The sequence below is a fragment of the Haliotis rufescens genome, unplaced genomic scaffold (assembly GCF_023055435.1).
Source record: "Haliotis rufescens isolate VD_foot unplaced genomic scaffold, xgHalRufe1.0.p SCAF_16, whole genome shotgun sequence".
NCBI classification, from domain to species: domain Eukaryota; kingdom Metazoa; phylum Mollusca; class Gastropoda; order Lepetellida; family Haliotidae; genus Haliotis; species Haliotis rufescens.
In genome coordinates, this window is record NW_025963846.1 from 34,558,621 (window position 1) to 34,583,391 (window position 24,771).

The 24,771-nt window shown below is 39.5% G+C and overlaps 1 protein-coding gene and 1 long non-coding RNA gene across 2 annotated transcripts; one reads left to right on the top strand and one right to left on the bottom strand.

Moving 5' to 3' along the window:
- The first annotated feature begins 7,808 nt into the window (after window positions 1-7,808).
- Window positions 7,809-12,540, top strand: LOC124122643. The gene is made up of 3 exons (XR_007221539.1): window positions 7,809-7,852; window positions 11,220-11,314; window positions 12,521-12,540. It is a non-coding gene; the product is annotated as an uncharacterized LOC124122643 (long non-coding RNA).
- Window positions 12,541-20,561: 8,021 nt separating this feature from the next.
- LOC125380933 lies at window positions 20,562-21,357 on the bottom strand. Its single transcript, XM_048396696.1, has 2 exons — window positions 21,090-21,357; window positions 20,562-20,728 (listed from the first exon to the last, which is right to left on the bottom strand). The coding sequence occupies exons 1-2, from the start codon at window positions 21,347-21,349 to the stop codon at window positions 20,653-20,655; spliced, it is 336 nt and encodes a 111-aa protein (XP_048252653.1). The 5' UTR covers window positions 21,350-21,357; the 3' UTR covers window positions 20,562-20,652.
- Window positions 21,358-24,771: the final 3,414 nt, after the last annotated feature.

Genomic DNA, 24,771 nt, shown 5'->3' on the forward strand with positions numbered 1-24,771 from the left:
TTTGGATATGAGATCACCTGCAATTGTATGCATCATACATTATTCAGGTACTGTAATGAAAAGTTTGATGAGTTGTGTTCAAGCATCCTTGAGAACTGCTATCTTGCTGTATCTGGGTAGAACAGGTAAGAAGGGTTATTTTTGACTCACTTGAAAGACAGGTAAAATAACATCGAATATATTGTAATGACATGTATGGAAGTGAGTGAATGACAATTTTATGTCACATCGGCAGTATTTAGATAAGATAGTTTGGGTGAAATGGGGTTTAACGTCGCGTCCACGATTATTGCACTTATATAGCGACGTGCGTGTGTGTGTGTATGGCTGCATGTACTGGTCCGGACCGATGCCGATTTATAGTGCTAGCTCACTGAGATACCATGCCGCAGTTTAACATGAGTTCCCCACTCAGACACAGTATACTGACTACGAGCCGACCTGTCCTTGTTTTAGCCCCTTAATGCCGAGCGCCAGACAGGGTAACAACAAGTACCATCTTTCAACGCCTTTTGGTATGACGTGGCCGGGATCGAACCCCGGACCTTCCGCTCTCCGGGCAGACGCTCTACCACTAGACCACGGAGGCGGTCTAGATAAGATAGACAGGATATATAGATAATGCTTTATTACCCGTATGGGATATCTTTTTATAAAACAAATAGTATAGTTTAAGCCATATATTGAGGAGAACTTTTATAAAGAAATCCGACCATACAAGGCATCTCATACATCAATATTACACTATATACTATATTAAAGTACAAGCTATAGACGGCCAGCAAACAAAGCTAAATCTCGTGACTGGGGATTAAAGTGCATCGGACAGGTTGGTGTGACGGGTATTAGCTCACCTGGTTTGCTTGTTCCGCACCTGAGTATTATAGACATCTACCCTCTCCCATTTCCCACCCCACAAACCCCACGATACTGCTGCGATATTGCTTACGACGGCGTAAAACAAAACTCACTCACGGAATCAGCGTCCAGGATTTATATTGACACCACATTACAAATACGACCTGAGTGAAATACAGTGTAAACTGTTGTGTGTCGAACTCTTACATCTCGAATTCTCGGTTATGTCGTATCGTCCAGGCAAATTCGTTCAATGTGTCGAATTGTTGGTTGTCTTGAGGTTATTGTGTAGCCACATGTCTCGAAATCTTTGTAACTGTTATCGAAAATGAACTTCACGAAAGATATGATTCTGTGATGTTTTAAATGAAGGCGGATGAAGGTCTTTTTTCTGACTTTTTCTCAGGTCCTACGAGTATTCAACCGTAGCTTGAACATTGATGATTGTAGGGTTAGCCAATCTCACTCATCCACCCACCCAAACTCGCGCATCCACCCACAACTAACTCATTCAGTCAGTCACTCACTCAGACACACAGCCACTAACTAACTCACTCAAACATCAACTCATTCACGCGAGCAGTAATCCATCACGGACATTTATAACTCGACCAGCGATTTGCTCATACAGATGTCTACAAATCAGTTTGATTTATATTGGTATTGATTAGATAACGAGCCCTTTTGTCCAACTCCACTCGTTTTATGATGACAAGGACCATAAATACGCTACAACGTGCATGGTGACATCGACAGCCTATATGTAACAGATTTACCCTGCTTTTACAAAGCCTATATCTGTATTAAACTTCGTAATAAATTTAAATTTTGCCTGACATGATGTACTACAAGTATCAATTAAAACTGGTTTTAAAACATCATATACAGTATGTTATTAATTGATAAGATAAATCATGAAGGTTTAAGGGACATTTATCAATTTGTCAAGGGTTCAAGATAAATCATTCTACACGATGAATACACAATGCCGTTTAGAAAGTGGTCAAATGTAACAAATGTTATATTTGGGATAACACTTTCTTAGTAAAGTACGGAATAGACATTCATGACATTAAGCAAGCTGCCCGGTCTAAAAATATTTGCATTACTGAGGTTTTTATAAAAAAGAAATTGTCCTTAAAGTTGCTTGAAAAAATTATTATGTTTGAGACTGCTGGATAAAATTGTCTGCTACAAAAAGTACATTTTTGGAATGTGTATTTTTTTTCAAATAAATATTTTGGCTAGACCATCTAGTTCCTTTTGTGATGTATTCCAACGAGCGGTTTCTTATTCCATCCATGAGGATAGTTAATTACACAGTAATTATTGGGGTTGTTTTAACCCCATTTGACATGCATGGGACACATTTGTCGCATTCGTGTACAATGTGATACATCAAGTTTCACATCACACCAACACAATGGTCAGTCTTTAATTGGACATTACCACCACCACGGCAAAGATAGATAGGATCATATGTCACACAGCTCAGGACGCACACTACACGACACACGGTGCCCTTGGCTTACATTCTTGGCAAAGACAAATACAGTTAAGTACGGTTATAACGAACTCAAAGGGACTACTAATTTTAGTTCGTTATAACCGTAGTTCGTTATAAGCATATATACAGCATAACTACAGCAAATAGTCGGGACCAAAAATGTAAGTTCGTTATATCCGTCAGTTCGTTATAAGCGTGTTCGATATAACCGTAGTTTACTGTAGTGGTAAAATATAAGAAGAATATTGACTTTTAATGTGTATGAGTATGAACCTTCATAGAGTGAGGGCCAAACTGTATGAATGTTGTTTGTTTGTTTGTTGTTTAACGCCGCACTCAGCAATATTCCAGCTATATGACGGCGGTCTGTAAATAATCGAGTCTGGACCAGACAATCCAGTGATTGACATCAGTGATGAGCATTGATCCACGCATTTGGGATCGATGACATGCATCAACAAAGACAGCGAGCCTGACCACCCGATCCCGTTAGTCGCCTTTTACTGCAAGCATAGGTTGCTGAAGTCCTATGTCGTGTCCAGATTCGATTATTTATAGGCCGTTGTCATATAGTTATGACAAAACAAACAATCTCTTCCTTTTAACACTTTATGCCATGCATTTAAGTAAGTCAGTCCTGAATTTTTGCTATTTTCCATATCGATATTAATATTATGACTGAGTGAGTAAGTAAATGAGTTGGGTTCAACGCCGCTCTGAACAGTATTCCATTTATATCACGGCGCGGCAGCCCTCAAGCGTGAAACCAACGAGCAAAGACCTATTCTACCCCGGATCTTCACGGGCCCTGTATGAATGTGGGGGATTTGTTTGAACAAATAGATTGAAATACTAGATCATTTATTGAGAAATGTTTAAGAAGACCGGTTAAGAAGACCGTTTTTAAGAACAACCTCTTAGCCACCGTGACGGTGAGTCGTGTTCTTAGATGCTTCGCTAAAAGATCAAAGGCGTCAACTGGACTTTATCCTGCCATTAAGTACATTTTTTAGTTACGTAATAATGGGCTGACGTCACGACGCTGTTCTAATTACCTCCTCCGTGAACTTCCGTATCCTTGGTAACATCGTCCTGCCTTTACTGTCGAGCAAGATGACACATCCACATTAATGAATAATCTGGGAATCAACTTCTTTAAATTTGTCGAATCATAGCAGGAACAAATAGATTCCAACACTTACGGTCATTAGAAGAGAAGCGTCTGTTCAGACCTCTCAGGCAGCCGCAGTGACAGGCCGTGTTAGCCATCATTGATCAAGTGGCCAATCATTCAGGGTGATTATAAAGATGCGTCGAACAAGTACTGAAGTAAATTCTCAGATTGGTGTTGAGGGTTGTGACGACCTCTGTCGAGTCCATGGTTAGGGTGTGCGTTTTTTCATTCAGTTGTTAGAAAGTAGAAGCCAACATGTGTTCACGTACATGATGTATATTGTACTATGTATATTGTCAGCTTAAAATTGATCATCATATTTATAAAGTCTCCTATACAGGTGAGGTGAAATGGGGTTTAACGTCCAAGATTATTTCTCCATGAATGTGGAAGTAGATCGTCACGTTTTACGTCATTTCAAGAATAATTTTCTCGTGAAAAACGTATGAACGTCAAAATGTGTACGCCATGTGTCCGGCCTCTTGTCCAACAGAAAAACCGTATATCGCGTACACATTAAAACATTATTACAAGACAATAGCGACGCAGGGCATCGATTTCTTGCCCCAAAATAGGCACTTGTATAATTATGTTGTTAAAACTGGTCGGCGCAAAGTTATAAAAAATCGAACCAGGCCCTGTTATGGATTGCACTGTACATTGGGTTCATGGCTGTCTATTAGACGTCTAAATCGGTAGAAAGGGGTGGTGGTGTGAAAAAGAAGAAGATGGGTACATAGGGACGAGTTCAATTTTCCGGTCTCGGCATGTGATGCGATTTTCAGATTTATATCGGAAGGGGAAAGAATTGCCTGAGTCTCTCTCGTTCATGTTTTCCGATGCTTAACTCTCTCAAAAATGTAGTTTCAATTGAAATGTTTTGGTGTATTTAAAGGTAAATGAGGGTATGACATTCTTCGATTGCTGTTTTACTTGTGAAAGTCGGTGCAAAAAAAGCATCGGACTGTATGAGCGTTACCGTAGTGATGAAGACGATGAAGTGGCTGTTAGAAAGTAGAGCCAACATGTGTTCACGTACATGATGTATATTGTACTATGTATATTGTCAGCTTAAAATTGATCATCATATTTATAATGTCTCCTTTAGAGGTGAGGTGAGGTGAGGTGAAATGGGGTTTAACGTCGCCTCAAAGATTATTGCACTTATATAGCGACGTGCATACACGTGTGTGTGTGTGTGTGTGTGTGTGTGTGTGTGTGTGTGTGTGGCTGCTTGTAGTAGACCGGACTGATTTATAGTGCTAGCTCACTGAGAGACCATGCCGCAGTTTAACATGAATACCCCACTCAGACACAGTATACTGACTCCGGGCCGACCAGTCCTTGTTTGAGCCCCTTAATGCCGAGCGCCAGACAGGGTAACAACAAGTACCATCATATTTTCACGTCTTTTGGTATGACGCGGCCGGGGATCGAACGAGTAAGGGTTCTATCATAGCAACGTTAAACGCGAACTCTTTATGCTCCGTGAAGCTAAGTAAAACTGCATGAAAGGAATCCAATGTTTGGATTAGGTTGTCGAAATGAAATATGGAACACCGATAATTGCCCTTAAACACATTATTTCCCCACGGTTAGCAGAGGTACCATTGTACACGACCATCCCACACAATAACACAAACCTTAGTGAATATACTGGGTTTAATGTTTTCAGTTAATTATAGAAGGTTGAAAATCCAATATAGATATACGCACCTTGAAAACACAATAAACGTGATATAAAAGAATTGGCAATTATTGATACAGATCGAATTATACAAAGCAAGATCATTATTATACAATAACGTACTTATAACGTACTTATAATTATGATTGAGTAACACATAAACCATACATCCGGCAAACTCTATCTGAATACATTACCGCGTAGGCATTCACGCAAGATACTGTATGTGTTAGTCATACTACAAATGTTAAAGCCCCACCCTGACTATAAATAGCCCGTGGGTGGGTGTTTACATGACGTCACCCGTTTACGCATTAACCAATGAAATGCATGTGTTTTACATACATGTAGTCTATTTACAACAGTGTTACAAAGAGACTATCTGCAATAAACACAAAGGTTTGTTTGTTTCTTGCTTACCCTCATGGTGCCTTGACGTCAGTAGGTCGGCATACCGCCCAGTGCCGCACTGTGATGAAGTCGCGGTTTCAAAAACGTATACATTGTATCAAAAGTGTTACATACAAGGTCTTTATTTCTTCACACAGTGTAACCAAATTGTATAACATGCGACTCGAGTTGATAGTCTTTCCATCAATATCTAAAGTCACCAAATCCAAAAGATATCTGCACTGCCTAGGCATCGATAAAAGTGCTGGTATTATAAGTTTCCTACTTTTCTACATTAATCGTAATATGGAAGTCAAGTAAGCGCCCTTGTTTGAAATCTAAATATCCAATAATTCATATCATCGGCAAGTACATATCCTAACAGTGATAGACACATTCGCTGAGAATTTTCCGTGAGTTATATTTGACGTCAAAACAAAATTGACGGAAGTGGTCGTGATTAATTCATACGCAGACTGTTTCAAAGATTATGTCACACCACAAATGACAGTTTGGAATGTATATCTTGAAGAAATCCCGGTTACGTCCATGTATGTTTCATTGACCGGGCTCTTTTATTAGTGATTAAAGCAACTTCGAGGTAATTGACATCAGACATTTTCAAAGTACAAAATGTGAAAGATCGCTAAACAGCCCTAATATTACTCAAATTGACATCGCTCAATATCGGGCATCATTATTATTTCTTAGGGATTAACCAGATTATTCTAACCTAATACCACCAAGAGTAAGTACATGTAGATTCAATCAAAATTGTTGAAACGTTTTCATGGGCAGCAAATCTATTCAACAAACCTGTTTTCGATCACTCGTAACTCGGGCGCCATATATGTCATTGTTTCACTATGACCACCAGAAAACATACATCCTCGTCTCAGCTAGTATTTCGCACTTGGCGGCCTTACTTAGACCTTTGCACAAAATATACTTGTATGGCCAGTCCATGCAAAACGTACCACTTTTTTTTCTTTAGAAGTGTATTAACACCTAGCTAGGTATGTACATGTACATTTAAGGACATACGTGATAGTTTATTTCCAGTAGTTTCCCATTCAATCCCATTCTACTAAAAGAAATGTTTGAAATAGATAATGATCGTAGGTCAATGAAAGTACGTAATGGAATTATTTGTCATGAAAGGAAAAATATATTCTTGGTATTGAACTTCGAAAATTTAACCAGCAAAATCTTTTATATAAAGGGTTTTCAGTTATTATGTCCTCTTTTTCTTAATTTTGGCCTAGCTAAACTACAGCTTGGAGGGAAGATATACAAATTAAAATGGTGAAAAAGAACCACAAGAATGCTTTGATTTTGCTCTTAGACAAATATTTATTTGAAAAAAAAGGCTAAGGCTACAAAACCAAGTAATTACTACTTCTCACTGATCGAAGTATTTGGTAATTTAGATAATGCAGAGTGAAAAAAGACATAAATAAAACTATATAAAACATCAAAACGAAATCTCATTTACACTGAAAACATTGAAATCGATTATCTATATATTGTGAGTAGATCTAATTACTTTTACTGTTGATGTAATAAATAGAACCATTCGAGATTCTAATAGATGAAGCTTAAATATTAAAAATCTAGGTTGTTTAATATTGGATCCATTTTGACAGCTTTCTCACTGTAAAAAATACATTCCCCCAGCTAGCACACCTACATCGGGCCGACGTTGGCTTTGCATCGGCAACCGCCGGCAATATCGGCATCGGCAAACTGCAGCGGTCCGCTGTCGGACCAATGCTGGTGATTGGCACTGACACTATTGAACCTGATATATGATTTGATTTTGTTATGATAACATAAAAAACCCAACACATTTGTCGATTACAATGTGACAAATATTAGATCAAATATATTTACGAATAATACAATAATTCTATTCGAACTCAAAATATTTACTTTATTTTTAATTTTTAAATTAAATAGATCAAGCACATTCACTGACCATTTTGGCTGCACATATACAACAGACAGAGAAAATACAGACGGGATTCGTCACATCTTACAATTCATTCGGCAAATTACAAGATCTTGGCAAAAGTTTGGAATATCGCGATCGGTTATGTTACGTTGGTCCAACGTTTTCACAACATGCTTCAAGGGAAGCTACTCGTGTAATAGAGGGCGCTGTTGCTCACGCGCGTCTTTTCAAGCAGACGCGAAAGGATGATGCGTGGAGGGCTGAGGGAAAACCTATTTTGCGGTAAGTGTTTACTTCATTACTGTATTTACGAGGTGTTCATTTCCTTTTCAAAACTTACAATTCAAACCAGAAACAGTGTTCATTCAAAAGTGTCAATGTGAGTAGAGAAATCTAGGCCTATGTGTTTTGGAAGTTAGAGAAACACACTCCTACCAATGTGTCCTGCCTATTTTACGTCAGTGACAAAATCCTTGGAATATGTCGTGACACTGCATCCTCACTATTCATATATATACATATTTCTAGCAAAACGCAAATGCAAAACATGACAAGATATGTTTCATTATCATGTAGATTCTGCGATGTTCAACCCACGAGTCGCAATCTCGGGGTGAGAGTATTACAGCGGCAAGCAAATGAATAGCCAAACAATTACTTACATTAGTATTTTTGAATGAACATTGCTTCATTTGTCTTTGTCGCAGTCGTATTTGTTAAGTGTGGGTTTGTTAAGATGGATTAGGTTAGGAAATTAATTACAAACTCGAATTTACAAGTCAAGTATGTGATTGCTGTCAGCACAAAAAGCAGTGAACATGAAATTCATAACGAGGCTTTCGGAAACTTTCAGCATTGCGTGTGCATGTCATGCGGTCTAGCTCATATTCCTACTGATCGATGAACGGAGCTACACTGCCGAGTTCGGTTTTCGATCACCAAACAGTTGAAATGAAAAATTGTTTTAAAAATGATGTGTTTTTAATGTCATAGTTACTAGCAAATTTTGAACATTTTCTGGATAAAGGGCGAAATGAAAGGACAGCTCTTTCGTAAACGATCACTGTGTATCACAGGTGTGGGCAATTTTATCAAGATCTACCTGGATACATTACATGGACCTTGGCCTTTATATCGATCAGAAATCTTATACTGATGTATGGTATATGTAATGATCGATTTAGGTGTAATCACGCAGTTTCATTTTTTGAGATATGTCTATTTCAGAATCGATTACTAGTTTATGTTTAGCAGATATTAACTATAAGAGAGTAAAGGTAAAACTTAGTAATTATATTCTTAATTTTAAGGTTTATACGGGAAAGGCTTCTACCGTACAGTTTTGTCCCCGACTTGGGGGGGGGGGGGGGGGGGGGGGGGGGGGTACGGTAGTCATACAGTTATATACATTTGTGATGAAATACTGAATAAAATATATTTATAAAATATACGATTTCAAAGGTAATTGATGCTAAATATATATTACAGGACAATTTAACGGGTGCAGGCTAAAACGGCACCTCAGCAAAACGTCACCGATTTCTCTGGCTAAACGGCACCGCATTTGGCGAAAACGGCTACTATGTGTCGAGCAAAAACGGCACCTCTATTTTTAATAAGGATAAGAACGATTTTTGTAGTAATATATATGGTTTATTTACATGGTATTTGATGTATTTACATGTTATTGGATGTATATGATATCTGATGTCTTTACACGGACATGTAAGAAGTCTGCAGGTAAGAAGGTATGAGTAAGTGAGTGAATATGGTTTTACGCCGCTTTTAGCAATATTCCAGCAATATCACGGCGGGGGACACCAGAAATGGGCTTCACACATTGTACACATGTCGGGAATCGAACCTGGGTCTTCGGCGTGACGAGCGAACGCTTTAACCACTAGGATACCCGACCGCCCCTAAGAAGGTATGAATAAAAGTTAAAATACAATATTCGTTATGTTACAACAATGCGGTTATTCTGAGAATTTATACAATAGCATTATGTAGTTTATTTTATTATTATTTGTACCTCCAAGTCCAATGTCCTCGGCTCTTTGGGGCGCAACAGTTCCCGGGTTCAGTTCGCCATGCGAATGAGGGTACAACAATGCGGTTATTCTGAGAATTTATACAATAGCATTATGTAGTTTATTTTATTATTATTTGTACCTCCAAGTCCAATGTCCTCGGCTCTTTGGGGCGCAACAGTTCCCGGGTTCAGTTCGCCATGCGAATGAGGGTTGAATGGTTTGGGCGTCCACCAGCCTGGTCAGGGTCGACGAGTCTTTGTTGAGCATCTTCAACGATACTGGCGCCCGATTTGTAGATGTTTTCAACAGCTTGTTCCTTTACCTAAAACATAATGGTTCAATTACTCTACTGTAACAATAAACTATTCAACATGTAATTGACAGCTTATTGTAAATTACCGAGAACAATTACACCAATCAGTTATAACAACAATATTAATACCTCAACTCGGAATTGAATTGCTGTCAACACTGTCCTGGTCCTGGTTTTTACGGGCCACAGAAAGTCCGGTTCCACATACACGATGGGTCCACTGGTCACAGGATACAGCATGTTGATTTTTTCTGACATTCTTCTCGCATGCAACACATCGAAAGGCCATTGTGAATAATTTTGATCTGACAGCACCATGTTTGGCCTCTAAATACAGTTTCAGCTTAAATTGAGTAAAAGTACTGAAAACTTCAACGCGTATAGTGTTTTCACAATAAGTTAACTGCGCCTACCAATCAGAGTCGGCGAGTAAATTGGAGAAGGGTGCTAATTTCTTACTTGTTTTATGTGAGTTTATTATCATTTATTTGACCAAGGTGTAAAAAAATAAGGTGCCGTTTTCGCCAGGCAATGGCAGCCGTTTTCGCTTGAGTCGAGGTGCCGTTTTCGCCCGGTGTCGTTTTGCTGAGGTGCCTTTTTCGCTATAACCCCAATTTAACATGTCATTTATTTGATCAAAATTCAAATTAATGGTAAAACTTTGATGAGGAAGAATAGATACTGCAGTACAGATTTTTCAGGACATTATCCATTGTAGAAAAAAACACCCAGAGCCTTGTTTCAAATTTGATTTATTCTAACTCAATTTACTATATTATTTCAGTTTATTATTATCCCTTTTCCTATGTTTACAAACAATGTAATTGTGCATAAAATTGTGCCCGATACTATCCTGCGATTTTTTGCATACAAGTGTTTGTAATATGTACATACCTTTGTTTCTGATCTTTTAATGATAAACGTTTATTTGCACTTTTGATTTACCATGATATAATCTACATATATATGGTATCATATAATAAATACTTCAGTTCACAGAATCTGTTCAATATTATGTCAATATTCGGATTTTCTCACTGCTTTTCAATGGATGGCTATGGCTATTAAAGTGAAACTACTTTCCCTTGGAAATTATTTCAGCTACATGGCTCCAGATGCGAGATAAGATGTATGAATTAAGGAAAGTACCTGATATCTGTGTATGGCCAAAGCTTTATTTAAATGTTACTTTTATGTTTTGAGCAATATTCCCCTCAACCTCTTGACATCATCATCATCATGGCTAAGTGCTCACTGCTGCTACACAAACTTAATACATAATATTCTTATATTTCTATTTAAGAAAACCAGACGTTCAGCCATTGCCTGTTGGCAAACATGGATGAGCTGAATGAACTCTTAGCAGCTTTCCAAAATCGAGCAACTGAGAGAGCACTGGTGAGTGGATTAAATTTCTTTAGATTATTAAGTATGGGAAATTTACTCCAAGTTTGATACATGTTGAAGATCCGGGGTAGAATAGGTCTTCAGCAACCTATGCTTGCCGTAAAAGGCGACTATGCTTGTCGTATGAGGCGACTAACAGGATCGGGTGGTCAGGCTCGCTGACTTGATTGATGCATGTCATCGATCCCAATTGCGTGGATCGATGCTCATGATATTTATCACTGGATTGTTTGGTCGAGACTCAGCAATATTCCAGCTATATGACGACGGTCTGTAAATAATCGAGTCTGGACAAGACAATCCAGTGATTGATATCATGAGCATCGACCATAGCAATTGGGATCGATGACATGTATCAACCAAGTCAGTGAGCCTGACCACCCGCTGAGTGCGGCGTTAAAAAACAAACCAAACTGAGACGTTTCTGATTGAAATATTTATAAGCATATATCTAATATCATGTTTGCCCTATAAAGGGCCCCTGACACTTACTATGGTAATCTTCCAAATGAAATTTCATGCTAACTTATTTTTGATGGACATACAAGAGAAAATTGTACACCTAAAACTGTTCTCCAGCATGATTGGGGGAGGGGGGTTATCATGTGGTTATTGGGGATGTTTATTGGGCTAAATGAATCGGGTGATATGTCAGTTATAAATCTTTTTTAATTGACATAAGAAACCGATTAGGGACCTACCATGCAATATTGGGAGGGGTTATGTTATTTGCATATATAATTACACATAATTCAATTCACTTATTTACACATATTATAAACTCATCAATTTACTTATTAGGATTCCGATAATTCTAGGGTGGGGCCTTCTGCTTTTAGCCCCTAAATTTGGAAAAAGGCCCACATTTTCAAATACAATGGGGCACTTTAACATTGTGCTGTATGGGCAAGTGTGGGTGTACCTAGGCAATATATGAAATTGTCACATAAAGGGTCCATGTCAGAAAATTCCTTGAGTGAACCCTGTATTTATTAACAGGTGTGAAGACTTGAAATAATATATACACACATATGTAAGGTGGTGCATGTGAACAGGGTATTACTTATTCTATTATTCCATTATGTTATCAATAACTTGTTTTGACACACTTGTGAAGTCCATTACTTGTAATTGTCAGAGTATATGAAATTACTTATAATATGCACACTTACATTTTTTGCTATCATTTGTAAACAGAAGCTGAGGAGGAAGCCTGCGGTGTCCTCCCATTAGTTAGACGTCCCAATAGTTAGACAGCTTATAACAACACTTTAAACGGTTGAGTGCACACTAACCCTTATGCTTGTTACCTCAGACTTTAAAATGGAATAGTCGAGATAAGATCTGACAAACAAAGCAAAGCAGCTTTAAATAGATACTTTAATATTATACTTAACATTAAATGACACTTTACATTTGATAAATTATATACAGTTTGGTGAAATGATGGCATCGCTGGGATGCTGGCTTCATCTACTTGAGTGACTTGCTCCTCTAGAACAGAACAGAACTTTATTACGCTCAGGCCGAGATCCTCGGCATAGGAGGTACAAAATGACAGCAAAATACACATTATAATTGCGGATTGTGGTTAGCCGGAAGGTTTTACAATTTGCATTACATATTTACAGAATTTACTAAGGTTTTTTAATACAGATATCTCTTTACAAGTGAAAAGTCTTTGACATTTAATCATATTAGGTCTTTTAGAATATGTAGGTGGGATATACAAAATTCTTTCTTTAGTAAAATATGGACATTTAAAAATATAGTGAAATTCATCTCCAATATCATCAATAAAACACAGTTTACATTTTCTTTCACAAATAGGTATCCCATTCCATCTTCCTTTTTCAATTGGTAAGTGGTGGCATGAAGTACGAAATAAAAGTAGAGGGATAGCTTTATTTAGGGGTAGGGACGTCAGATAATTTTCTAATTCAAATTGTGGTTTCAAGAGAGAATAGACTACACTTTCCTCGTACAATGCCTGCATCTGTGTGGTTTCTTCTCGCGCTCTTTTACGAAGATTGCTGACAAAGTTCACTTTGGTTTCATCTTCAGGCGGATGGTTATGTTCCGACTGATTGCAAAGAAAGTCACCGACAGTCGTACATTTCCCATTGCACGTCTTGACGACACATCTCGAATGTGAGCAGGTTTGCCTCTCGCGGTTTCTGTTGTAAATATATCCATCTAATATCAACTGCTCACTTCCACGCCGAGAGATGATGTACTCTACTTTCCTTAAACCATCCATATCGATACTGATAATGATACGTACCCCAAGATCATTTTTATTTGTTTGATGAGTACGTAATCTAAACTCAACTCCTTCAACTGATCATACAGTAAGACAGTTAAGCTACTCCATAGTTTACACAGTTAATCTCATGCCTATTGAACCTGTGCTGAGAGTAAGGTAATTTAGGTTAATTAAACGAAATTATAACATTTATACTCCCTAAACTGTGAGTCCCCTATCCCTACTCAGTACTTTAATCTAATTAGGACTGATCCATTACACCTGTAGGTATATTCCCTCTTTGCCTAAATAGAAATGTCTAACAATTGGGACGTCTAACTAATGGGACGTCTAACTAATGGGATATAACCAAGCCTGCAGCTGGGCTCTTACAAGCCACTGACAAGTACATGGTAATCCGTGTAAAAGAATGGCTTCGAGTTCCAGGAGCAAGGCTTAGAAATGGCACAAGGAAAACGCGTACTGAAAAACAGAGGTGCAGATAGAGAATCTGCAAACAAAAGTGCTGAATTGAAACGGAACAAAGAAATCCCAAAAGTTGGTGTTGACAACTTATTTTTCACAGGGTTATGATCCTTGTTTTTGAACTTGGTACATATACTGCAAGGTTCTCCTGGACACTACTGAAGTTAATAAATTAAACTTTCCCTGCTTATCTAAGGTACAAAATCCAAAAGATGGTTTTAAGAATTTATTTTGTATGGAGTTATGGCCTTTGCTTCTTGCTTTTTTAACTTGATGGAATGGGGGGAAGTTTGTCTCGCAAACGAATTTGAAGCCACATAAATGAAATTTTCCAGGCCAATATGAGGGGTATATGTTCAGACTGAGTTTTAAAACTGGTTTTGAGAATATATGTTTCACATCCGCCTTGTTGCAGGTAGTAACACTATTTTCTTGTAAATAATGATAAATTAATAATACAGTTTATAAATTCTATTTTACTCTTTGTGTTTAATTATAAGTATTAACTACACATGTATTAGGGTACATAAAAAATAGTACTGTAACTAGTGTAAGCATTTCGATTGTTTTGTACAGAAATGGTGCGTTTTGGCGATTCGTTTTTTATGTTGCGTTTTTACTCGGGGCTTCCAAAATGCAACCAAAAATATTGATAACACCATTAGGCTTCACTACATGCTAAAACTCGTATCAAATTATTGTTCCGTGTTTATTACCTATTTGCTTAAAACCACTTGCATTTCTTTTGCGTGTGAGTATATTTACGGCCCGACGATGTTTGCCGACGCTTGGCCGGTGCAGTGCCGATGCAGGGCCGATGACGTTTGCCGACGTTGGGCCGATGTCGATCCGATGAGCAAAACTTCATCGGCCCAACGATGTTTGCCGACGCTGGGCCGGTGCAGTGCCGATGCAGTGCCGATGACGTTTGCCGACGTTGGGCCGATGTCGATCCGATGAACAAAACTTCATCGCCCGATGCAGTTTGCCGACGTTTGGCCGATGGTGTAGCCGACGTTGGACCGATGCAGTGCCGATGATGGCATGCTACCTGGGCGATGTCGTCACGGTAGCGCACGCAATTCAAATTGCCATTACAATGATGAGTGTTGTTTTTCTATACGTTGTGATGCCACCCCATACCATTACATTTTCACCCCCAAACTGTTCACGTTGAGTAAGGAAAGCGTCGCTAACACGTTCTCCCGAACGCCTGTAAACACTTGCACAAGCACATCAGAGCTGTCCAGGTGAAATCTGGACTCATCGGTGACCAGTATACTGTCCCAGTCTTGTCTTCTGAACCTCAGATGCTTTCTAAACCAAACCAGGCGTGCCTGGCAGTAACGTGGAAGCAAAATTGGGCGTATCGCTAGTCGTCAGGGTCGGATGTTGTGCTCCTTTAATCGGTTGCGTGCGGTTCTGCCACTAAGGAATTGTCCGAGCTCTTAATGTGGTAGTTTGGTATCGTTTCCGTAGATGTATCAACCGAATATGAGATTTATGAGCACCAGATAGCTGAACAAGCTCTGTGTGCTGTTTACGTTAAAATTCATAGACATCATGCTCCGAACAAACACGCAAACATCCAAATTGTGCGATGTGCATTAAGATGCACGTAAAAGTTGTGAATCGACGAGGAGACACCTTCATCTATATGTATTTAAATATGGCTTATTTATTTTAAGAATAAGCTTTACAAGAAGAACAGTTACTTTTGCTCGCATATGTATAGCTACGCGAGAAATCGCATAGACCAATCAAGAACAAAGCGTTGTTTATTTAAGAAACAAACGACTAGTGGGAGTTGTTTATCGTACAATAAAACACTGCAGGGAGAATAACCAGAAATGACGTCATGATAGAACATTGTTTATCTTGAAATGAACCACTATCTGTCTGTCTGTATAGACACGGTGTCCAAGCGCGGATTTTATCGGAAACAATACTCCCATAAACTGCTTGAAAATTAATCTTCAGACTATTGAAGAAAATATATATTTAGAAATGTCTGCTTTTGCATACAACCCCCTCCCCCCCCCCCCCCCCCCACGTTAGTAAGGCTCAAGTGTTCAATAAATATTACTCTGGGGTGGTATTCATAAAACAGCTTAGTTTTTTTCCAACACTTAAGTTTTTTTTAGGCTTAAGTTCTTTTATGAATACCGCCCTGGACTCAAATTATTGGAAAACATGTATTTATCGTTATATAATTTACAAATGACTGTTTATAAAGCATGTTTGAAATAAGTTACCCCATTAATTGCTTCTTCTGTGAAAATACCGAATCGATTAACCGTATAATGTAGAATTCACAGATGGCAGAAAACGTAGCAGCCAGCGGTATGCCAGGGCAGCAATTCTTGACCATGATCGGCATAGGGGCGGTATTGTCTTGGTGTGGGGCGGTATCACACATGACAGGCGAACGGATTTGGTTACTGTGAATGGACATTTGACTGGCCTGCGATATGTTGACAACATTTTGCGTCTTGTCGTTGATCCATTCGCTAGAATTATGGGCAGAAATTGTAAACTGCAAGACGACAATGCCAGACCACATCGAGCCCAGGTCGTCTCCGACAAGAGGGCATACGGCCCCGTAAGTCCGCTGACATTTCCCCAACAGAGCATCTGTGGGATTTTCACGGGGTGAAAGTGTACGCAAGAGACCCAGCACCCGCTAAAGTGGCCCAGCTTGTTGGTTGGTTTGTTGTTTAACGCCGCACTCAGCAATATTCCAGCTATATGACGGCGGTCTGTAAATAATCGAGCCTGGACCAGACAATCCAGCGATTAATATCATGAGCGTCGATCCACGCAATTGGGATCGATGACATGCATCAACCAAGTCAGCGAGCCTGACCACCCGATCCCGTTCGTCGCCTTTTACGACAAGCATAGTCACTTTTTACGGCAAGCATGGGTTGCTGAAGACCTATTCTACCCCGGAATCTTCACGGGTCGGCCAAGCTTGTGGTAGGTCATCAGATGGAATGGCGGGCAATACCACGGGTAACTATACGCAAGTTAATCAACAGTATTCCGTCAAAGTGTTGTGAATGTATCGCCCAACATGAAAGACACACTAGATATTGATACACACGCCCGAAATTAATTTTACAGACATCTATCGTCATGACACCTCGCCTATCAACTCATCTGTTCCCTTATTTATTGTCGGTTGTATAATATTCACGTGGAAATGTTGAAAATCACCAAAGTACCTGTCAGACCTGTTGAATTCAAAACTCGTAATAGCAGACGGCTTTCCAAGCTTGTAAAAAGGATTCGTCGATGGTCATTAGACGAAACTGCAAATATTTTCAATAAAGCAGGAACCGAACTTTCTCTAAACGAACTGTTGAGCGAAAATACATTCTTGTGGGTTTCACAAGCCATCTTTAAGAATTCGTAAGGTGAACCGAGAAAATCAAGTTGAGTGAGTGAGTGAGTTGGGTTCAACTTTAACAGTAGTCCAGTTATATCACGGCGTGTCAGCTTAATGTGGGAGGAAAGCCCGAAGTGATGCAGGTATCAGACGTTAACCACTTCGGTGAAACCCACGAGCACGGGTACGGTGCTGACAAACCTAGAAACATAATCGGGGCAAACCGGGATTCGAACCCACAATTATAGGTTTCTTGCGTGCCAAGAATCAATGCTGTGAATAATATTGATATCCTTCATGACAACATTTGAGTCGTTATCTGTCCAGTGTGATACAAATGTTTAATGTGCTTCCCTAAGAGTTCAGTCCCTTAGGCGTGACAGGATCCAAAGATCAAGAGTTCCAATGATAGATTCAACCGGATTGTGATCCTCGACTTGTAAGCACTATATCCGTGCACGTGGGTTTAACCAATCTGTTAAACGTCAAAGACCAGGGTCCACTTGAAGAAAAATATCTTAGCACGTCTATGTGTGGGAGTTAAGTTCGTCGTAGCACTTAAATCACTTTGTGCAAGTGGACCCAGCATCTCTTCGGACTTAACAACCACATCCATCTGACCCACCGTGAGACAACTGAAGTGCTTTTCAAAGCGACGTTAACCCCAATTTGCTCACTCATTCTTCGTTACCAATGTTAAAATAATGTGTTCAATTGTAACAATGTAAAGACATGTGAGAACAAAGCAAAGTCTTTATTAAGAATCGCGGCGCTTTAGACGACTGGGCCACCCGTGCCCCTAAATCTAGGTGAATTATGTTGGGGAGCAGAATGGCTTGGAGATTGCGCATATGTCCGCCTGCACGGACACATGTTGGCCTGGGCATGATGGGGGGTGTCACGTATCATGCTGTTGGTACCAACAGCAGGTGTAGAGGGCAGAATCAATGCTGTGAATGATAATGATATCCTTAATGACAACATTTGGCTCGTTATCTTTCTTCATCACCACTTAAATGACTTTGCATTCCAGGACGATAACGTACCTAAGCCCCGGGTTCGTGTGGTACAGGAATTTCAATGTGACAATGATCTTACCAGTCTTACCAGTGATTAATATCATGAGCAACGAAATTGGGATACGATGACATGCATCAACCAAGTCAGAGCCTGACCACCCGATCCCGTTAGTCGCCTCTTACGACAAGCATAGTCACCTTTTATCGCAAGCATGGATTGCTGAACACCTTTTCTAACCCGGATCTTCACGGGTCCTCAAAGATAGTATATTCAGATATATGGGACAGGTAATTGTGTAGTGAAGGCTGTAGTATCAGTGAAAACAGGATTTAAAGACTATTTCATTATGTTTTTCTCCTTTTAAGGAGCCAAAACATCCCTTCTTAGTGAACTTCATTTCAAAATATGGATGCATGATTGTACATTTAGTTGGGCATGTAGGGAAATATAAAGAGTATATGTGGCCATTCTCATCGAGTGACCTGACAACATGATCATATTGTTTTTGTTTATCATGTATTTTCTCAATGATCTTAAAAGTACATGTCTAAAAACATATTGTCAATCAGGAAGACATAGTATCGAAATAGATATCTCAGAAGTATAGTATTTCTCATCTCTTAATAAATAATACATGGGAGTACACCGCTGTCTACGTTTGTATAATTTGCAGGATTTTGTTTTTGTGTTGGTTGTTATTCCAGCTATATTGTGGCGGTCTGTTAATAATCGAGTCTGAATCAGGTGACTGACATCACGAGCATCATTCTCCCAATTGGGATACGATGACATACACCAGCCACAGCAGACTGACCACCCAGAAGTGTTTTACCTGCCTTGACATACGGGTGTGTTTTACATTCAGAGAGGAAACTAATTTGAAAGCAATCAACTTTGTGGTGTAGATATACATCAAGAAGAACATCCAGCACTATGGGACTATCTGTAGAAGCATGGAGAGCTCGGATCGCCACGTTTGTGCACCCTAGAGTTCACAGGCAAGTAGAAAAGATTTTCCCCTAGACCCCTGTGTCAGACTGGACTGGGGGGGGGGCACAACAGTTGCGTACAGAATTTTGTTGTGTACAACTGCTCTTGTCACAGTATGGACTATGGGATCGATCACTGTATCATCTATGAAACATGCGATGTCTACATTGGATTTTGTGTTTCAAAGGTGAGATATGTATGAATGTACAGTACAACCTTGTTTACAGACCCAAAACTGGAGAGTATCCACGAAGTTAGGAGACACCCGTTTGTTTTACTGCTATTGGTTGCCGATGACATAGAATCGAACCTACTGGTGGGGACATCGCAGGATTGGCCATTGGATTGGCAGGATTGGATCAGCCATTATAAATCAGATTAAAGAATCTGAAGACAGACTATCAAGAGACATACGGTCCATGAGAGAAGAAGTTCATTCGATCAAGGCAGAGGTATGTGAACTGAGAACAGAAGTTAGTGTGAATAGAGAAGAACAGGCTATTCTCAGACTAGATGTTGACAAAGTATCCAACAAAGTAGATGAACTGTATTACTGGTCTGACAGTATTAGTGACCTAGAGTCTAGAGTAGAACATCAGGAAAGACAGAGCAGACGAAAGGATTTCATTGTATATGGGGTACCAGAGGGAATAGAAGAATCTTACAAAGTGTGCAAAGAAAAGATATCGGGCATTTTTAATAGAGCCAGAAATAAGAATCCTACATGTGAGGAACTTGCTGATATAGACATAGAACGTGCACACAGGATATCCAGCAAAACAACAAATAAACCCCGCCCTCTTATAGTGCAAATGGCACACTGGGATGATAAAATCCAAACACTTGGATTCAGGGATACCCTGAGAGAAATGGGTTATGGTGTGGCTAATGACCTAACATACTTCCAGCGACAAGAGCTGGGCAGGTTACGTCGTGAAAATCCAGATAAGAGTATTTTTTTAATAAAGGAGGGAAACTGGTGAGGATGTGAAGAAGGATAGTGAGATAGCCAAGAGACACCAGAGAGAACTACAGCACACATACGGGAGAGAAGGGATAGCCAGAACATCACCCTCACAAAACTCCCTGCTTGGCCCGTCATCGTCTATTGCATATTCCCCAGCAAACTTAACAGACAAGCCATTTTCAGGGTTGAAAGATGGCCTGTTGAAAGCTCTGATGCCACCTGACATTACATTACGTCTTGTTCCGTCGTTCTTTATTGATCACTGACGCGAGTCTGGTCAAAATCTCGTGAAGATTTTCTGAATGTCTATAAAACAAGAAAACAATTCTGAACTCAGACCAAATTATTTTAACAGTTTGTAACAGAACTTTAATGTTACTTTTTCCGTTTTGTTATGGATATGAACGAATCCACTCGATAAGACCTATTGGAAATACAATTGACCTTATACTTTACATCTTAGATTTATGTTTGCATAAACATATGACCAATAATTGCAAAAATACTTTCAAGATACAAATTGACGATATCTACTTGAATTTTTAATAAGCTGCAACTCAAATGGGAAAATGACAAACGTTTTATGCATGGCTGATTTAGGTTATTTCAATTTACTGATGAAACTGTGTTTTCCGATATGTTTGAATCACATAAATAATTCTCTCACCGCACGGCCTCAAGTCTAAGGGGTGGAGGCTGAAGGGAGAGTGGCTGGTCACTCCGAGTATACACAAGGTTCCTGTTGGACTTCCTTGGTATGTCAAATACTGACAAGTCACTTCCTTCACTTGAATCCACGTCATTGTATGTGACCGTGCTGTCTACAGTTTCACCATTTTGGTCTTCAACACCAAGTTCGGCTTCCCCGCCTTCTGATGAAACAGTGTCTAGATCTGGTAGTGAATCATCAGTTGAAATTGACTGCATTGCCTGCAAGGAGACGAAACAATGAAGTATAAAATATAAAGAACCACAACCGAGTGCCTTCCGATATAAAATATATCCACACAAGTTGATAAAAGTAATAAATATCCAATTGACATTGACCTTGATTTTTCCCAACCAAAAATCAAACACAATGTTCAGAAGAGGCATATCATCGATTGCGTGACGTTTGACGTCATGTCTTGTGACGTTTACAAGAGACATTGTGAAAATAGTAATAGTGGATACTAGATGTTTGAAATGACATAGCAATTGTCTCCTATCGAGTGGAGATATTTTCCCAAGTAGCATAGCGATGAGTGAAATATCTATTTTTTTCACTTAACAAGATATTTGATATTTCACTGACTGTATCATATAATATGTTATTTCTTGTATGCTTTATTTGACAATATACTGTGAAATCTAGTTTATCTCTACCGAATGACCGTACAAGGATGACGTCATTATTCATCATATTGCTTTGTTTTCTATTGTAAACCCAAGACATGTATAACCCATTTGTTGGATCACATTACTTGTTTTCGTCAGGAGTTGATTTAAAACAAAGCACTACGGTGTCAAGAAGTCTAGGCATTCATTTCAATTGTAATAATGAGTGAGTGAGTGTGTGAGTGAGTTTATTTTTACGCATCAGTCAGCAATATTCCAACTATAAGGCGGCGGTCTGTAAATAATCGATTCTGGACCAGACAATCCAGTGATCAACAGCATGAGCATCGGTCTACGCAAGTGGGATACGATGACATGTGTCAACCAAGTCAGCGAGCCTGACCACCCGCTCCCGTTAGTCGCCTCTTACGACAAGCATGGGTTACTGAAGACCAATTCTATCCCGGGTCTGTAATTATGATACTCCACGTGTTTAATGCTTTTTCGTAAATGTTATACGTACACTGCCCGAGTTGAAACAGTCGGCATCAGTGATGCCTTCATCATGGAGCTGTAGAATCAACCTTCTTTTCCCATCTGCACTCATTTCTGACATATATCAGGAAAAGTCGTCTGCTCCATAATCAAGGGAGATAACTCCAATTTGCAAATTCTAAAATTGAAGAAGAGTTGCATCCCTTTGACCATACCTCAACTTTAAACACGTGTCAATATTGATATTTTATGTATGCTTTCTTGAATATGACATTAAAATTCACAATAATTTTGAACCAGACTATTCGTAGGTGTAATTTTCTCATATAATGGGTATGTTTCTCGGTCATTTACAGATAAATATGCAAATAAAAAGGGATGTTAGGTTCTTCTTATAGTTTTTCCAAGCAAACATGGTGTCGCCCTTTTATTACTTGTTGTATTGTTTTATCCTTCATCACTGTTGTCGGCGGATTTGAACTGCTTCTGCTAGTTTTCGTTTGGTTAAGTCATGGAGATTGATTGATAGGATTTGTACATGAAATCCGCCGACACATCCTTACTTCACTCTTGTTGGACAACTATATAAGTATCTATACCGAAACCAACATCTATACCAAATCCTCGCTCGCCAACAACCGCCATGATTTCACAAAAAGAAAACTAACAGAAGCAGTCCACATTCGCCGCCACAAGCCATCAATCAACAGAGATCAAGGCTATTTCATCCCATCCGCCTACTATGAGCTCATCAAGCAATAATCACTTATCCTGTTTACTGGCCTCATGTCCCTATTGGCTTCCACCTATGTGTTCTCTGTCCATCGTGTTGTGACAGCATTATCCCTTTGTTGTCAACACCTACCAATGTTATCCCACTCATGTATGCAATTGTTGTTACTGTTAACCCTCCACCTATATATATTCTGCACTATGTCCCTCGTATACCCGCCCACGTAGGAATATACGGTAATGAAAACGCCGATAAAGCAGCTAAACTATCCCTCAAAATCCCAGAAATAAGCTTAAACTTACCCATCTCAAAATCAGAAATTAAAAGTGTAAACAAGCAAAAAATCACAAAAAAAATGGCATAACCTATATCTAAACTCAAATAGCCAAATCAAAAGAAGTGCTCAGCAAACCAATAACCAAACCAAAAATTCTCCATCCATCAAAAAAAATCGACAGAGTAATCACTAAACTCCAAACAGGACACACCAACCTAAATAACCACCTAAAAAAATAAAAAAACACACTACAGGCAACTGCCCACACTGCAAACAACCAGAAACCCCAGAACACGCACTCATCCACTGCACACACTACCTAACACATCGAACCGCATTACAAACCACCCTCAATCTCAACAAGGCTCTCACTCTAGAAGCAATACTAAACCCACAAAATAAACTAGAAAACTTCAAGGCCTTAGGCGTATTCTTAATAAAAACGGAACTAATAAAACGCATCTAAAAACACAATAACCTACCAAATCAAAATCACATAAACAAACAAACATCCACCATACCCAGCTCCCTTAGTTCTCCTCCCCAACCTCATCGGCATCTATTCCAAATCTCAAAATTCCCAAATTCTATATAAGCAACCCCTAAACCCCCCTCTTGGGTTGCACAGACCACTTTCGCCCCTTTCGGAAACACATTAAATGGCCTGGCCGGGCCGTGTGCGAAATACGCATCAGTCGGAAAGCGCACGTTAAATCTCCAAAGTAAGTAAGTAAGTACCCTCGTTCAGTCCTGCTTGACAACGGTATAAGGATCTATACGAAGAAGTTGTTATCCATAAAATTGTGTCTACCTTATCATCCGTCAACTTCTAAGTAATGCCTATCAAACAATCTGTACCGAAACGTCGCATCATAATAGAATAAAGCTGCCATGTATTAAATGCCCTCTATTTAAGTGTAGGCAAGTTTAGAAACAATCTAGCGGGACCCGTTCCCAGTTACTATATCTGTGTGTTTAGATCTCTGCGGCCTAGGGACCTTTCCCAAATTGACAACAGTAGGATTTGGCCGAAATATTTTAACTTGATTCATTTTTTCGCTGTGTCGGACACGCGACTCACTTTCACTCTTTTTCACTGTGCCACAGTTAGGTGATGTATAGCGCAGCCATGAACATAGCTGGACAGCGCTGGGTGCCTAGGCAACGTCACGCACTTGTTCCAGGTGGTATCAACCGCATCAGTACCACTGGTGGCACCCGTCACAAAAACATGCAAAGCCAAGTCAATTGTTCACCTAAAACACTCAAAGGAACATATGATAGATACCAGACATTAGAACTTCGTCGAAGCCAACAAGTGGTGAGTCCCAATTCCTGCATCACCCATATAGATAGACGGTAGATTGTTTATAGACGTCGTTGTGAGCGTTACCACCTACCATCAGCTAAGCGACGTGAGACCCGTGAAGATCCGGGGTAGAATAGGTCTTCAGCTACCCATGCTTGCTGTAAAAGGCGACTATGCTTGTCGTAAGAGGCAAAAAACAGGATCGGGTGGTCAGGCTC

Excerpts from the sequence above, each read along its gene's own strand:
- LOC125380933 (XM_048396696.1), bottom strand. The coding sequence starts at position 21,349 with ATGCAGTCAATTTCAACTGATGATTCACTACCAGATCTAGACACTGTT. Across the intron at positions 20,729-21,089 it reads CTTAGACTTGAGGCCGTGCG|ACATTCAGAAAATCTTCACG; the intron begins GTGAGAGAATTA and ends CTTGTTTTATAG.